The sequence below is a fragment of the Betta splendens genome, chromosome 21 (genome assembly GCF_900634795.4).
Source record: "Betta splendens chromosome 21, fBetSpl5.4, whole genome shotgun sequence".
Classification (NCBI taxonomy): domain Eukaryota; kingdom Metazoa; phylum Chordata; class Actinopteri; order Anabantiformes; family Osphronemidae; genus Betta; species Betta splendens.
In genome coordinates, this window is record NC_040899.1 from 17206160 (window position 1) to 17224325 (window position 18166).

Sequence of the window (18166 nt, forward strand, 5' to 3'; positions counted from 1 at the left end):
TTACAGTTGGTCACGAGGTACTACAGTATGGTCATTCAGGTTCTATGGTCCACCAGGTACTATGGTCAGACAGGTACACAGTATGGTCACGCAGGTAATATGGTCACGCAGGTACTATGGTCACACAGGTTACTATGTTCACACAGGTACATACTATTGCTCACACAGGTACTATGGTCACACAGGTACTATGGTCACACAGGTACTACAGTATGGTCACGCAGGTACTACAGTATGGTCACGCAGGACTTTGGTCCCGCAGTCTGTTACCATCTACACAGACTCACAGACGCTCTGTGGAAGCATGGGAAGCTTTGAAGTCTGATTGCAAACCTATCTTACATCATGATAAGGTTCTGCTTTGCTGGACGCTGTCCTGCTGCCTACAGCTAATGCTGTTTGTAACTGTCCAACATCAGTGACGACTTTGTTTCTGCCGACATGCAGCTGCAGACGCTGCTGCGAAGGTCGCTGCCCAACAACCCCTCCCTCTCCTGATCCTCGTTTCCTCTCCTGATCCTTGTTCCCTCTCCAACTCTCTCTATCCTTTCCTTCCTCATCTCCCTGTGCTTTAAACATTTTGTACCTCACAGGAACGCAGACTCTGGCTGACGAATGGTTCCACCTGTAGCCATGGAGTCTGGTTTGGGCCTGATGGAAGCAGTGCCGCCCAAACACCTTTTTCCCCACAATTCAGATTTCCCAACAGGTGAAAACAGGCGACAGGACCACTACACCATCCAACCAGGGCACGGGTGATCGTTAAGGAGTTCAGGAGGAAGCACTGGGACTCCAAACGGTGGCGAGGCCCCTTCCAGGTCCTTCTGACGACCCACACGGCTGAAAGATCGCAGTGAGAGTGACTTGGATCCACTCCATCCACTGCAGGAAGGTCCCAGATCCAACAGACGACCCTCCATCTACATCTACGCCACACGAGAAAGCCACCACTGACGAAAAGAACTGAGAAGGACGACCCTCGCTGTGCTCACACACGCACTGAGGCGAGGCTGTGTTGACCGTTCAGCTAAAGGTGTGAGCCAAGCGCCGCCTGAAGCTGCGCCGGTGAATCACACTATCAGACCAACATCTACACACACGCTCCTGAGAAAACACACACACGAGCAGCCTTGAGTTGCCGACGCTGGACGACGTGTAGACTCTTCACATCACGGGAGTGACAGTGACTCAGACGACATTGGGAGGAAACCTGGCGGTGATAACGAACCCCAAGTGTCTCTGTGATCAGCTGATCACAACCGAAGAACCCCAACGAACTGTCAATACTTCAACACACAGGTTGGAAACAATCTAACGCTACTGTTCAATAAGAAGAAGCAGATTGTTACAGACATCAATTGTAACCTTGTTGCGTTAGACATTTTATGTTACTCTGATTATTGCCTTGATCATATGATGTTTCTATGTAACTTTACACACTACTTTTGAATGAGAAAATTCACAACAACAACAACACTGAGTTTAAATATCCTGAAGTTGACTTGGTGTTTAATTTGCTCACAATCACTTTATTCACTGCTACAATTAGTTCTATCCTTCATCTACAGATGAAAGACAACAGAAGCGGAAATATGCATCATCATTCTGGTTAAATCCCTGAATCTCCTATTCGCTCTAGACGCAAATGTACAATTAAAGATCCGAAAGCATGAAATCTATCTTAAGATTATATGATACAGAACCCCACCGGAAACCTATGGCTATCATACATTAATTATCTTTATTACATTACAATTGAATGGCCGTAGACACGTTGTTAGCAGAGAAAAAAGGCGGTTGTGTTATGTTTGGAGACGCATGTTGTACTTACATCCTGAATAACACTGATTCCAATGGTATTGTGGCGAAGGCGCTCCACGGCCTTCAGAATCTCAGCTAACTCTGGTATAGGTTCTTCCTCTTGGAAATTGGCTAGACGAAATGTCTGGAAAATGGAAATCTGTTCTCATGTCCACAGCTGTTTCCTTTATAATTGAGATGGCTGTGATTCTCTTGTTTGGTTTTTGCGTTATCCCACTGGTTAGAGGTCTCATCATGCGTGCGACCTCAGCAACACTCTCGTATGAGATGACACAATGCACTATGTTCCAAAACCCCAACTCTAATTTACTTAATGACTTTGACGATGATCTTAGGCTATCTGATCACAAAATATAATCTGATACAAATATGATTATTGACTTATTTTCTTCACATGCTCATACAGAGGTTATTCTTGTTTAACTACCCACCAAAAACAGCTCCCAACCTTTTGTCCCTTAGTTACTTCCATTTTATGTGAAGGTGTATTTTGAATCTTGATGAGTTAATACCCTTATTGTTTCATTTGCAAGGATCTTTTATTATTACAGAATGTGATGTTGACAATTTTTCTTCTTAGTGGTTGATTAATGTGTAATCAAAAGGGGGGAGTGTTATGGCAAAAATTGTCTCTTCCTTATTTCTATGTCTCTTCCTTATTTCTATGCAGTTATTATACGAGTTATGACTTATGTTCTGCAATTAATATCTTATGTTTTGTCTTACTGTATGCATTTGACATTTCACCTAGATTGTTCAATGGTTGTCTCTGCCTGATAGACTCTCAACTCTAGCTTCCAAACCCAAGGTCAGGGAGTTGTGTCTCTGTCTGTTGAGACTTGGTGCTCCTTTCTCACAGATAGTTGGACGTCAGCGATTCAGGTGTGAGAAAGTAAAAATCTTCACACACACTGCGACAGGGAGGAGATGGTGCATGTAATTTGATTGGGTTAGAAAGACATTCCACCCTAGTCGGACAGAGAAGCTAAAAGGCAGAAGCAACTTGAGGATCGTGGGCTCTTTGCAACACACCTTCGTGGTGTGTGCACTGATCTCCCCAGCTGGTTTTTGGTTTGTTGATGTGCACGATCAACATCCATGCTTTTTATTTGCTTTCCCCATTATTTTTATTTTCTTTATTATTTCAATAAATCGCACAAAAGGACAACTCTCTCTCATCTACTTCTTTATGGAAAATTTCCACCACACCATACTGTAGTACCTGTGTGAACAAAGTACCTGTGTGACCATAGTACCTGCGTGACCATAGTACCTGCGTGACCATAGTACCTGCGTGACCATACTGTAGTACTTGCGTGACCATACTGTAATATCTGCATGACCATAGTACCTGCGTGACCATACTGTAATATCTGCGTGACCATACTGTAGTACCTGTGTGACCATAGTACCTGCGTGATCATAGTACCTGCGTGACCATACTGTAGTACCTGTGTGACCATACTGTAGTACCTGTGTGACCATAGTACCTGTGTGACTATAGTACCTGCGTGACCATAGTACCTGCGTGACCATACTGTAGTACCTGTCTGACCATAGTACCTGTGTGACCAAAGTACCTGCGTGACCATACTGTAGTACCTGTGTGACCATAGTACCTGCGTGACCATAGTACCTGCGTGACCATACTGTACTATCTGCGTGACCATACTGTAGTACCTGCGTGACCATAGAACCTGCATGACCATAGTACCTGCGTGACCATAATGTAATATCTGCGTGACCATACTGTAGTACCTGCATGACCATAGTACCTGAGTGACCATACTGCAGTACCTGCGTGACCATAATACCTGTGTGACCATAGTACCTGCCTGACCATACTGTAGTACCTGTGTGACCATACTGTAGTACCTGTGTGAACATAGTACCTGCGTGACCATAGTACCTGCGTGACCATACTGTATTACCTGCGTGACCATAGTACCTGTGTGACCATAGTACCTGCCTGACCATACTGTAGTACCTGCGTGACCATACTGTCATACCTGTGTGACCATAGTACCTGCGTGACCATAGTACCTGCGTGACCATACTGTAGTACCTGCGTGACCATACTGTAGTACCTGTGTGACCATACTGTAGTACCTGTGTGACCATACTGTAGTACCTGTGTGAACATAGTACCTGTGTGACCATAGTACCTGCGTGACCATAGTACCTGCATGACCATACTGTAGTACCTGCGTGACCATAGTACCTGCATGACCATACTATAGTACCTTTGTGACCATAGTACCTGTGTGACCATAGTACCTGTGTGACCATAGTACCTGTGTGAACATAGTACCTGCGTGACCATAGTACCTCCTTGACCAAAGGACACCTAGGTGTGTAAGGTAGAAAGGGTCAAATGACACCTAGGTGTGCTAGTGAAACAATCCTTAGTGGGAGAGCTGGCAACAGCTCTCACACTACTGTTATCTTTATATTTCTTTAATATTATTTTTCTACTTATTCCGCCGCTTTTTCGGTCGCTTTCTTCTCAATGCTTTGTCATAGAATCATCGTTCCACGTTCTAAACGTGCGTCATCTCTAGGAGATTACAGCCTTACTTTTCACATTTTCAACTTTTCAACTTTTAACATTCATTTTTTTTATCGTTTTTTTTTTGTCGTCTATGGGAATCATCGTTCAACTTTTCGTTATCTTTCCTCTTTTCATCAGCGTCTATCATCGTCATACTTTGGCGTAGAAATGTCATTTTAAATTCAAAAGCGTCTATAATCTATCAACTTTGTCAGTGTCAATTAGCGTCCTCGTATCTTCTATAGTTTTCGACTTGTGAGCGTTTAAATATCGGGTGATTTTTGTTAACTTTTCATCTTTTCCATTAGTGTGTATTGCGTCAGCTAGAGTGCGTGATGTCACAGCTAGAGTAAGAAGGTGCGCTTTTTAAAGACAGAACTTATGTCTTTAACTCGTCACTACAGCCACAATTTTTATTCTATCAACGTAATTTTTTCACTAAATCATAGTCATCCTCAAACATAAAATTCACACCATTTGCTCATTGAAGCCTTGGGACTCGTAAAATGAAATAAATTTTGGGATAACTATTATGGTTTAGCTGGAACAAGCCTGTTTATACAGGGTAAAACTCTGCTTTCACAGAGCAGAGTGAGCCTGATTTTCCCGCCTTTCGTCTCCATGGCGACGGCGCAGCTGCAGATTTCACTGACAGGTCAAACTCCTGATGCTCAGTGTACACAGCAGTTCCATTCTTATTTCTGGTTAGTCACCTACACTATTGGGTTGTGTAGCAATTAAGCACACACTTCCTCTAAATCCTTTCAAAATAAAAGCACCAACCCAAATAATTAGCTTTAATAGCAATATTTTTGCTTTTGGCTGGGTAATTTTGACTGTTTAAAGATAGATTTACAGTTTAGTAATTGCCCACTAATGCTCCACCTATGTCCTTTCAAAATAAAACCACCAATGCAATTTATTAGCTTTAACTGCACTTTTCTTGCCTTTGAATGATTAATTATGACTATTTAAAGCTATGCCTATTTAAATCATTTCAAAATAAAAGCACTAATGCAATTTATTACCTTTAATGGCAATATTTTCTAAAAAATTCTGGTACTGAATAATTACCAATCGATAATCGAGACTATTTTACAGTTCAAAAAAAAGCACTCACACTTATGGTGCTTTTATTCTGAAAGGGCTTAATCTAAATCTTTTTGCTTTAATAGGGCTATTTTTGCTTTTGAAAGTTAAATTATGACTATTTAATGACTATTTTATAGTTTAGTAATCACTCACACACAACCTCTAAATTCTTTCAAAATAAAAGCACCAATGTAATTTATTACCTTAAATAGCAAGATTTTTGTTTCTGACTGGTAAATTTTGACTAAATTATTACACAGTTAAGGAATTAATTACAAATACTTTCTTCAAATCAAAAACCTTATTTATGATTGTCAACAATGCACCTTGGTCATCTTTTTCGCCATCTTTTATCATCGTTTTAATCTTTGTCAACGTTTTCTCGTTTTTATCGTTTTGCCGTAGTCAACTTTTTGACGTCAGCAGCTTAATCAGCGTCTGGCATCGTTGTGGCAACAGATCAGCTCTCCCACATAATTTCTCAAGAAATTACTTTTTCTAGTTTATTATTTGGACTTATGTTCCAATGAGTGTCAGGTCTTCAGCTTCCTGCAGGTGCAGAAAGCCACTGGCTTCTGCTTAATTTTATCAGCAAGTAGCAAATACTAATGGGACTTACATCCAGTTACAGTATTTGCAGTGTAGAATAGAACAAATGCATTTCTTACCTATAAACCAGTTGATGTCTTGAAGTTAATTTACAATAGAGCAGGATGAGGAAACCTCCACTGTGCTCCAGGTAATAATGGATGGAATTTAATGAAATGGAAATGGAATTTATTTATTGTTATTTTTTTTCATTGTAGACTAACGTCCCAGAGCGGAAACAGTTGTGGTTTTTGTTGGCATACAAGTTTCAGACAATGTGACTCAAACAGGAGTCAAAAGTCCTTTTACTACCATCTATTGTAGCAGTGATTTAATGCATGTCTTGCTGAAGTAAGTATTTCTATTTTGTAGGTTTGTGGGAGTAAAGTGAAGCCCAGAGGAATAGGCCGTATTAGACAGTGTTCCCTCAGGATCAATAACTTCCCATGTGTTGGCATGGTGTCCAGGGCCAAAATGACACTTCCTTCCTTTCAGTATCTTTGCTGTGGTTCAGTATTTTTCATGAGCCTGTGGTTGGTCCTACAAATGCTGCTTCATTTCCCAAGTAGACCACTGTTTCTATTATATGGAAGGAAACAATCGGTCTCTTCTTTTTTACTTTTGCTGCATCACAATTCCAAAAGCCCTACAATTTTTATGTTGGCCTCAGCTTTGCTCAGTTGTCCTAATTGGCATTATTACAACAAATTTTTAGTTTCAGTGGATGCGAAAATAATACTCCATCAACGTCTGGTATTCCACCCCTAAAACAAGGTCAAAGGTTTGGTTTTACAGTGGAAAATTGTCTCAATATACAGAAAAGAATTTTTGACAGAGTTGGGGAGGAGCTCAGGTCAATGTGGGCTGGAGAAACAGGAGTTAGCCAAACCACAGGAGCATTAGCAGAACTGGAACTGCTCATACTTTGGTCTTTACCTCAACCTTCCCCAACTGTATGTTTTCTTTACCACAGTAACTAATCTATTTTAACTTTAGAAATATTAAAGGATTTTAAAATAAGTTCATTTTCAAATAAGATTAAGCTGAAACCTAAAAAGCATTTATCACACAAACTTGAGGCTTGTGGAAAGGTGCTGTATGTAAGATGACATGGGTGTTCGCTTTCTGTGCCAGCTACTGCAGAAAAGTCTAAACAGCATAAAGGAGCTCTGAGCACAAACTAAGATAAGGTCATACACTCCCTGCACTCTCACTCACACGAGCCTTTAATCGAAACATCCCCCTCACTTCAATGAAACCACTGCATTCCTCAGAGGCTGCTCATAACAGGGCTCTCAGAGCATCTGACCAGCGGATGTCAGATTCCGGGTCAGGCTCTGACCCTGAGCTCCTGCACCCTCACTGAAGGACACAAAGCTGGCCTTTATCGCACACGTCCCTCAGGCTCTCAGACTTGATCATAATTCTTGCACTTCCAGCGATTAACAGGGCATGTTCTGCCCCTGGGCAGAGCAGCAGCAGTAACAGCAGGACAGGTCGAAGCGCTGCTGGAGCGGCAGGCAAACCCAACTCCCTCTAATCTCAGTAGGCAACGAGCTCCGCGCAGGAAGCCTTTGAAGAGAGGAAGAGTCAGGCCTGTCAAGCCGTTCCCAGCTAGTCCACAGCTTTATTATGACGACCTGGCCTCAAAGGTCAAAGGGCAAAATATGACACACGCCGAAACCTTTTCTCTGGACTGTTGGCATAGTTTTATCATAAGTAGAAATGTCCTGCTTGACAAAGTTAAGAGAGCTATCTTATACAAAGTGAGCAAACTGGACTCAAGTAGTAAATAACAGTAACACAACCACAGTTTATTGATAAAAATCTGCACTGACCTTTAAAAAGTCCGTCCAATAGTCAGTTCAACAATATGACCCGTGCAGTCTTTTGCTTTGGACTCTGCTGTTTTAAGGTTTGAGGTTGCATTTGTCCCACGCCGGCCAGGTGAGAACAGCAATCTTTCATCCACTTGACGCTCTGGTACGTGGTATTTTGTCTGGAAGTACGCACGGTGAGGGTGCGGATGTCACCGACTGACAGCTGACTCCCTCCGAATGCCTTGGACTTAACAGGCTCTTTAGCGATGCTAGGCAGCAACAGGAACAGCTGGGCAGAGAGGAAAGTCCACACATACAGTAGGAGCCCTCTTCTTGTCGTTCCCATGATGCCTCAGATGTGGTGCATGTACGGCATAAAATATGAGCATGCAAGTCACCAACACTGGATCCAGCAGGACAGACCCACACCATGAGGCTTCCTCCCACTTGTCTGACCGTTGAGTCACACTGATGTCACACTCTTCACAGTTAAACCTGACACTCACTTACTACGAGCCCTGTTGATTTGAGCTCAAACCCTGCTGCTGATGGCTTACTCAACTGTCATTGCTGCAGCTTTAAGATGTTAACACACACATTTCCTTTTACCTGAAAAAAATGTACATTTTGGCATTCTAAAACCTTTGAATGGTAGAGTTTTTCCACATACAGCACTGGGCTATATGCTAAAAAAGTAGCTGGCCTGTTATTTCAGTGGGCAGAGCATCGGCCTGGGAAGCAGAACTTCCCCGGTTTGATCCTCGCCTCCGGCACCAGGTGTGTCCTTGATCAAGACACTTCACACTAGCTCCCTGGGTGCTACAGCGTGGCTGGACCCCCCCCCCCCCCCCCCACACACACACACACACAGGGGATGGGTCAGAGGCAGAGATAACATTCTCCAATGTGGGATCAATAAAGTTTCAATTATTTTTCTTATGGCCAGCGCGTGGTTGTGTTTCAGGCCACACGGTTCCTGTGTGTTTTCTCTAATCATCCATTTCTGCATCACAAACCTCCTTCCTCTCTGAGACATTACCCTGGGGCTATTTTTCCTTTCATCAACTTTTTAAAACAATAAGGAATTGGCCAGTGGCAAAAACAATCAGAGGGATTCACTTCTAACCAGTCCCCCGCTGAACACGCTGTCAAATTAAAAGTAATTTGTTCTCTTTCTAGTGCTGTGCATGTTTTCCTCCATCCCTTCCCCTTTCATCCATGTCCACTTTCTCCTCCACCTCCTGCTCGCTCGGCTTGTCACTGCCCAGCTCTCCATCTCTCTGCTGACTCGCAGCACCATTGTGCCTCTTTCATCTCTCCTGGTCTATGCTGCACTCTTGCCACTGTTAATTTTCTACATCATGCCATCTATCTTTAGGAACTGCTGTGTTTGCATTTTGTGCTTTTTCACCTGGCTGTTCAGACGTTTTTTCTCCCTCTGCTTAAACATGTAGGGCAAAGAAGTCATGAATAAAAAATCACGACTGATAAAAGATGTGGCCTCAAAGAAAAGCAAATTTTTTCCTTATTACTGACATACAATACTGTATGTGCAATACCATTATCAAATAGATGAGAGAATTACAGCGAGAGAGAACAGATTTAAATGTGCCTATAAACATGTAAGAAGACAATATAAAGCTGTTTTACTTTGATTTAAAAAACCCCTGTTCAGCTCTTATTACTAAGCAGCAATGAGTTAATTGCACTGGAAAACCCAAAGAGTACATATTTATTTTAGGTTTATTAAAAGGCAGATTAATATTAAATAATAAAAATACAGGAAAGCAAGAAAGTAAGACCCTGCCTCCTGTCTGTCCGGTTGTCGAGAGCTACAGCAAGCAATATCTGATGAAGACAAGGATGGGAGAGTGTTGATGAAGAGAGTTTGCTAAATGAAGTTTCTTTAATATCCCAGTATCACAAAGCAGAAAACGTAGTTTGGATGTGTTGTGACATGTAAAAGAGGAAGAAATTGTAATAGCTTTTTTTATTATTTTGGGACATTGATCTAACACCAGGTGTTGTTAAACATGATAGTTTTCATTGTTACATTACATTCATTATTTTATTTGATGTATTTTGGATGTTGCAGGACCTTTGACCACGGCAGTGAGCTGCTGCCTGCCAGACGTGTTGGGACAGAAGCCCTGGTGAGACATCCCTGTCTGAACCTTAATGAGAGAGTGAGTGACTGTCCGCATGCACACGTGGCCCGTGAACCCGCCTCTCACCCCATCGAGCCTGGAAGCTTATTTTCACAATTTGATGTAGTTTTTTATTCTACAAAGAAAACACTTGGAGAAGTCTTATTTTCATTTAGCCTCACAGGGTTCAAGAAAACACTATGATGTTTAAACGGGGAAAAGACATTGTTTATTTGAAATTTACAAAATCTATATACACATTCATTCAAAACCACACATTCACCACAAGTAAAAGTGAATAGTAGCATATCACACATACATTTCAAAACTACTTTGAAAGAAACTTAGCTTTACAACATAATATAACTAAGAAATTAAGAGGGCCAGTTCACCAGTCCTTTTTGAAAAGGATTCCTTCCTGGACTTTCGGCAGTTCAGTCAGAACCCAGGGGAGGTGTGGGGTGCAACAAAGGGGGGTGTTCTGAATGCATTAATTAGGCTTGGATCTCTTCTGAGAACACGCAGAGGTACTTGTATATTCTTTTAGAGAATGCTTTTTATCAGACATAGGGGTTCATGTGCCCTGATATACTAACAAGAGGCATATCCTTGTCCTTTTCAATCATTTGCCCTTGCGGGACCGGGCCATGGAAAGCGCCTCTGATCCAGGAGGAAATCTGCCCCCCAAGGGCTCAGACCATGATCAAAAAGCACTTGATCTATCAATCTATCGGCCGTAAATCTGTACAATCATGTTTAAACTAGGGCTGTCAAATGCTGTATTATGACATAATCAAAACAGTTGTTCCAAAAACAAGCAGCTTTCTTCTGTAAAGAAAGCTAAATAGATGCATAAACAGTACAAACATTTCTTTTTACTCTAAAAAGGCACATGTGAGTTTTGTGTGTTATTGGCCTCTGACTGTGTTCTTTAACCTCAGTGCTCAATATTGCGTAGTTCTGTCATAATTATAAATTGGATACATCTGAAATAGAAGCGTTCTGAATGGTCAGAAATTCAAAACCTAGACCTGTCTTTACAAGGTAGCTGGTAATTAACACATAATAGATCCAGTAACTGTATTTTACACAAAATGAAAATTAAACTGTGCCAATGACAGCACTAGTTTAAACATTAAAAGTCTACAGCATAACTTAAAGCAGGTACCATTGAGTACAATTAACACACATACGTCTTCATGAGAAAAATAGCGTCTGATATGTACATACAGTATAATTCCATTTCCGGTAACTCTGTGTCAATGTTAGATGCTTAACCAAGGCACTATATGAACTGCTTCCAGTGCACCACTTTGTAAACACCAAACCCAAATACTGAATGGCAGTTGTTGTAGAGTCATTTATGTAGCCTTGGCTGTCATGTTTCTGTGGCTAAGAAGTATGGCTTTCAAGAAATGAAATAGAACATGGTCCTCAACTTAGATATATTTACTATGATGTTTTAATGTAACATATTATACTCAGAGCAGGTAGTACAAGATAAGCATATTACTATGAACAGTAAAGAAACAGCAAATTTTGCATTGTTCAGTCAGTGCTTTCTTCTCTAGGCCATATATTCCGGATATAGACTTGATGGGAATGGATGGATGATGAGGTCTTTTTGCTCTCAACTCATCATGTTGAGAAACTTGCTTTCTTCAGCCAAGGCTGTGAGCATGGAGTTCATGTCACCGATGGCCATGTTGCCAATCCCCGTCGGCACAGATGCAAGGGTGACGGAGTTGCGAGGGGTGGTCAGACGGGAGGAACTCTGGGAAAGGCTCTGCAGGAGACCAGGGCTCAGTGTCCCTGACATTAGGCTGGAGTGGTCTCCATCGTCTAACATGGTATCAAAATCAATCTGGGTGTGCTCTGCGCCCACAGATCCACCAGTAGAATCCACTGTGCTGCTGGAGACCTGGTTGACACCTGGTGAGGCCATATTGTTTGCTGCTGCGTTGTTGTTGGTTGGAGCCTGGCCAGCACAAGGGGACATGGGGGTGTCAAAGCTGACGGAGGCTGGCTCAAACACATGAATCTGACCTGTGTAGAACACAGCAGAGTTTGGATTCTGAGAGTTGCTGTTGTGCACAACCGACCCAGTAGGTCTCTTTGGGCTGGCTTCTGAGGTCTCATTAGCACGACTGGGACTCAGATCAGTGGGCTTGGCTAACCGGCATGGCTGCATCATGCTTGAAGCTGTTAGGTGTCTTGTCGACTTGGGCTCTGTGGGAGGGTGGGGCTGTAACATTACTCTGGCTCCATTATGGATGTGGTTCTGTTGGGAGAGAATATTGTAGCTTTGTTGCTGATCCACTGGGTTCACATGAGACACATCAGCTTGTGTCCTTGTTCTGTAACTTTGCAGTTCTGGATCTGTCATGGTGTTGTAGGTAGATTTCATGCTCCTAGAGACAGAATTTGAGGCGGCCTCTGGTCCTACCCTTTGCTGAAGATTCATTTGCTCATTAAAGTTCATGTTGCTGCATTGCCGCTGGTGCTGGAGTAGCTGGTGGGCGATGTTTGTCATCCTCTGGCTGCTTTGGTTAACACACCCCTGCACAGAAAGGTTTTGACTCATGGGCATTACCTGCTGGTTGCTGCTCAGGCCCTGACCATGCACCTGGAAGGAACCAAAATTGTACCTCTGCTGAACAATAGCTGGGTTCCCCTTGAGAGATTGCTGCTGTTGTTTGGAAAGCTTTGCTTTCAAGTCCACGGTCCCTGAGCTCACCTCATTCCACTGTACTGGCATGCTATTCTTTTTCTTATTGTCCGAGAAGGGCGGCTGGGGGTCACTGGGACCAATTTGGCAGGATTGCTTGACCTGGCCAGACTGACCAGCGGTGGCATCCACCATGGCCATCCTCCTATGTGCATAGAGTGCTGCTGGTGGGGCCGTGCCTGTCCCATAGGCCTGAGGCTGATTATTATAATGATAGTCCCCTTGCCCTGCGTTGTGACATAAGGGGCCCGAATTTTGGGACTGGAGGTACTGCACCACATCATCTGGAAGCACCATATCATCCTCTCCACCCTGCTCGCCTGCAGTCATCGTCCCATCTATTGCCATGTTCTCCATGGCTACATTCTCAGAAATGCTAGGTGGTCTGGGAGCAAATGGGTAGCGTTGCAGGCTGCCATCAGAGCGGGTGTAGCCCTGCATGGCTAGTGCCTGATGGCATTCAGAGACTGCTGGAGCATTCATAGGGTTCATGCTGTTCATGCTGTTATAACGTTGAACCCTTGGAAATGAAAGGTGTTCGAGTGTGGGACGACGCACTGGATCACTGGCGCGCCGTGGGAGGTTGGTGGGGACCTCATGGGGCATTATGCTCTGGTTGCCATATCCAGCGTCGCTGCATCGTCGTGGCTGTGCTCCACAGAGTGGCTGAGGAAACGCGTGTGAACCTTCCTGAGAGTCGCTGTACAATGCCATGCGTGTCCTCAGACTCATACGATCCATATTGGGGAGAGGCGTAGGTGGAGCTCCACCAATGGCAGCAGCGTACTTTGCCTTCAGCCGGTAATGCTGAGCCGGTGTTAGACTAAGGAGGCTTGGGATGCCTCCTCCGCCTACTCCACCACCTCCGCACTGACTCGCCTCACTGGAGCGGCGAGACAGGTCCGTGGAGATGGGGTCATACGAGTCAGCTGAACTGATGTTGTTGTGGCGGTTGGCACCGAAGTGAGAGGCCTCACTGGAGCGACGACTGGAGTAACAGGGTGAAATGCCGGAGGAGCGCCGGCTCAGGGTGTAGGCTGAGCTGATTGTGCTGGTGGTGCTGTCACGGCGTTCATTCAGCTGGTTCAGCAGTGTCACCTCACATGAAGACAGGTCACCCATGCGTTGGCTGGGGTACAGAGCACCTAAGGTGTTCATCATGCTGGAGTTTTCCATCAGGGAACCTGGAAGGAACAGACATATGGCAATAAATAATGAGACTATGTTAAGAAATTAGGTAGCCTTTATCACACATTAGACACTTACCAACTGCTGGTATGGGGGGCAGCTTCATGCTGTTGCGCTGGCCCTGTGGTGCCGGAGGTGTGGAGTTGCCCCAGGGGCAGGAGTCCCGCACGATTTTCAGCCTTTCCTTCTTAATGTTCTCCAGCTTGATGGTGATGCCACCACCTTTTCTCAGTTGCAGCCCCACCCCAGCGTGCTGTCCCCCAGTGTGAACAGTGGAGTCAACCATGGGGCACTCCTCCTGTGCACTGAGGTCCCCGAAGCTGCCCCCACTATGCATGGCCATCTCTACCCCACTGTCGTTGTTGTTGTTGGTGCTGCCGAGAGGTGATGGCTCACTGCTGCATGACGAGTGGCCACCAGGACTGGACTGATACATCTAGAGGAGGAAACAGTGGACTTTTAGTAAAGAAATGCTCTGAAACAAACACTCACAGCAAAATCAAAGAAATTCTGAGTAATCATTTTATGAAACCAAATAATAGAAAATGAATAAAATCACAGTTTAATCCCAATTCTTCATTTTTAAATAATTACCACAAGCTGATAATAGTGGTGTTCTGAGTGACAGCAACTCATACTGAGGCAGAGTAGAATAAAGTCTCAGCTCAGCTAGACGCTAGCATGACTTCTGCATGCACACTAAACATTCCCAGCGTCTGAATATTCACACGGGCATGGCTTTTAGTGTCGGCCAATAGCAGGATACTGTTAATCTGAGAGTCAGAATTCATGAATGCAGCACAAAACAAAAAAACGTCACAGACAGAGACAGGTTTATTGCTCACCTCAGCGACGTCTGTCCAAAAGGAAGGTTTTAGGAAAGGTTCAGGCAAAAACCAGAGAAGCAGTTAGAACAGATGCAGCCAGTAGTGGCAAGCAGAAATGTTAGTAAAGCAGAGAAATCGAAGGCGGCTGCTAAGCATACAAAGATGCATGCAGTTTGTCAATCAATTGAACCACAGTGATTTTCTACCCCACGTAAATTCCCTAAACAGTTACGAATTAACTCATCAGAACTCACCATAGAATTCTCAGTCTTGATGGACTGGCCTTGAAGGCAGTCCTCCGTGCCTCTAGAGGTGCTGTTGGCCTCAGTCTTGCTGTCCACACCTCTTGCACTGTGCTTGGAATTCGCTTCATTTTCCCCGTTGCCTTTGGGCGGCTGCAGCCTCGGAGGAACATCGCCTCGCTGCTTCTTGGTGATGTGGGCTTCTGGTCCGTGTACCGTCTTAACGTGCTTCCTGAGGGAGCTGGGGTCTGTGTAGCGCTTGGTACAACCCGGGATTTTACACACATACGGTTTCTGCCAAGAGCATTTTTTTCGGATAGAGAGAAGGGATATTGAATAATCCTTCTGGGCTAATTGGTGATTTTATTGTTGTAGGACCTGCAACTGCAACTTTATGGCATGTTTGCTAGAATAACGAACCTCATTTGAGTGTGTGCGGTTCTGGTGCTTGGCCCGGTCCGAAGCATTGGAGAAGGCCTTGTTGCACCCTTCATGCTCACACACGTACGGCTTCTCTCCGGTGTGAGACCTGAGGTGGGTCTTGAGGTTTTCCAGGCGAGAGTACGATTTGGAGCAGCCCTCAAACTGCAGACAGTCAAAAAGACAGGAAGTGAAGCTGATGCCAAACATGCTGCATTATTCCGTCTGCATCCGCTTGGAAACAAGCTGGGCAGCTAAAAAAAAAAAAAAAAAAAAAAGGCTCTGTGCATTTCAGTTCTAAAATGTAATCTACTGTTGGACGCTTGCCCACCTACTGTGGTGTGCCACACAAAAGCAAAGCTCTGCTATGCTTTGGTGAAAAGGGTTATTATGAGAAATATCTAAAGTAAGTGTGAGGTGTGGTGGAGCTCTTTGTCTGGTGGGCTTTGCTGAGACAAAGAAATCTCTGTTGTGCCTTTGTCTTGCCTTGTACTGAACAAGCTATAATTTGCTATTCCTTCTGAGCGGACACTGTGAGCGTAATTGGCTTTGAAATTAAAAGAGAATTAAATTAGACTGGCTAAGAAATGGGGTATACAAGTCAGAGGAATCCTCAAAAGATGGGTCTGAAGAGGAGCTAGAGAGATGGGGTCTGCATAGAAAAGATGCGGCAAGATACGTCCTCACAAGGACCTATGGCTGCGATGCACATGTCAATTTTAATTACACGCAAGCGAACACTCACACTGGAAATCCTCTTTCTCAACTCCCTCTTTCACAAGCTGCCTGTTTTAACGCATTAAAGAGCCTGTGAGAGGGTTTTGAAGCCAAGCAAACAGCCGCTCAGTTTGATCTTAACACAGCAAATGAAGGCTTCAGTGAAGCCTCCCATGATTCATCAATATGAAACATATCACTGGTTCTAAGCAGAAAGAAAATAACATGAACTTGTGTTTTTAAACTTTGGCTGCCGAGTTACCTCAAAGTTCCATTTCTAGGTTTAATCACGAGATTTGAACAGTAAAGGCCCCAAAACTACAATGAGCAGGTGACTGAGTATTTGCTTGTATACTGTATGTGGCCCTGTGACCCTCACTACCCCCTAATACCAGCTGGGCCAGCTCCAGCACAGTTATATAAGCAGCAGACAGACGGATGCCTGCATGGACATAAACCTGCCCTGATATCGTCAGCGCAGATGCAGGTGGATGAACAGCATTTTGTTAAAAGCTGCGGCTCCCTGGAAGGTCGTGATGTTCTTACTGTGCATTTATGTGGCTTTTCCCCCGTGTGTCGTCTCATGTGGACCACCAGCATGTACTGAGCCTTGAATGGCTTCTGCTCCCGAGAACACTCCTCCCAGCGACAAACAAACTCCTTCTTCTCACCATGGATGTGATCATTGTTGATGTGCTGTGGAGACAAGAAAAAACATTCAACCGTGACTGATTGTGTCGTCTATTGTGGCTGGCAGTTATTATGCATCTGTCAACAGGCGACAAACACTTTAACAGCACACTCTGTTGTTTCAGGCTTGATGTGAGACAACTTCCCACGGAAAAGGAACTTCCTCAGACCACAGTAAAAGTCACCAGACAGTTCCTTGTATTTCTCTTATATTTTTCTAAGTTTTTAATGCAACATAAAGATTCACATTTTCTCTTTGACACAAATAGATACTTAAAAGCCATTACAATTACTTAATTTTGGTCAAAGATATATTGCAGCGAACACGTTGTCACCTTCTGCAACCAATATTTCTAAAAAGACAAAACCCATGTCTCATGGACCACATGATATTAACACACCCAATGGAATCTCCTGATTTCCTGGGGACATGCGGCTTATGTGGCTGCTGCTTCACTCAGCTCTCATTAGGAGAAATAGAAACAAGCATGTGGTCTGAGTGAAGGCCTCTCGTTTTATAATTTGGGGCTCACGAAACAGGATTTCTGTGGTCAAGCAAGAGAAAACTGCAGGTTGCTGATAGTGTATGAAGTTCCCTGCTAATGCTAATTTCATTCAGGGAGGATAGAGGAGGACAATGTGAGGCAGACACGTTCTCCCTCTTCACATGAGATCAAACCGCTGATCTTCTCCCGGTCGACTCACTAATCCTGGCAAGCTTTTACAGGCTGTGACTGGAGCTGGAGTTGAGGCAATAGTTCTCAAAAGGTAACTCTGGGCCTGACTTGTAGCAGCCCACAGTGACCTGTCCAGCAGCTCCCATCAGTCTCTGATGATCTGACATCGGGGGTGGGGGGGTGAGCTCTGTGCTGCTGGCATGACGATGGATTTATGGTCGGCCCTCTGAGCTGGGAGTAAGAGGTTAAGGGTTAGGGGTCACCGGGCTCAGGGGTTGGTGGGGCACAGCTGCAGGGCTTGGGCTTAAATTTGGTGGAAGCTGGCAGACTCATTAACATTGCACATGTCAGCTCGACAGGAAAGGATCAGTTACTAAATGGTTTTCTTACTGGACTCAGTCGGCATGGATACGCATTAATGACCAACAGAAGATGGAACGCGCTGGGTTTTTGCACAACATAATATATTAATAAGAATTACATAAATGTCTTTTGTCTGTTTTAGCCGTGTTGAATTGTCTCAGTGTTCATCATTGTGTTTTCCCACAATGTTTTACAAATGCTGTTGTCACTTACAGTCAGAATGTACAAAGGCTTTGGCCCAGCTACAGTACTTATTACTAGATTATTTGGTTAGCTGGCTTGAACAGTCAGATGG

The 18166-nt window shown here is 44.0% G+C and overlaps 1 protein-coding gene and 1 long non-coding RNA gene across 4 annotated transcripts in view; one reads left to right on the forward strand and one right to left on the reverse strand.

The window, feature by feature from the left end:
* Nucleotides 1–267: 267 nt before the first annotated feature.
* Nucleotides 268–2591, forward strand: LOC129603485 (uncharacterized). The gene is made up of 2 exons (XR_008693368.1): nucleotides 268–1299; nucleotides 1569–2591. It is a non-coding gene; the product is annotated as an uncharacterized LOC129603485 (long non-coding RNA).
* Nucleotides 2592–10225: 7634 nt separating this feature from the next.
* Nucleotides 10226–18166, reverse strand: part of gli2a (GLI family zinc finger 2a) — a 54416-nt gene continuing 46475 nt past the window's right edge. For all 3 annotated transcript variants that reach the window (XM_029136754.3, XM_055505043.1, XM_055505044.1), the window contains 5 exons: nucleotides 16688–16837; nucleotides 15425–15589; nucleotides 15017–15298; nucleotides 14014–14371; nucleotides 10226–13931 (listed from right to left, as the gene is read on the reverse strand). In XM_029136754.3, coding sequence (XP_028992587.1) covers nucleotides 11650–13931; nucleotides 14014–14371; nucleotides 15017–15298; nucleotides 15425–15589; nucleotides 16688–16837 — 3237 coding nt within the window. In that variant the 3' untranslated portion in view covers nucleotides 10226–11649. The remainder of the gene's footprint in view (nucleotides 13932–14013; nucleotides 14372–15016; nucleotides 15299–15424; nucleotides 15590–16687; nucleotides 16838–18166) is intronic.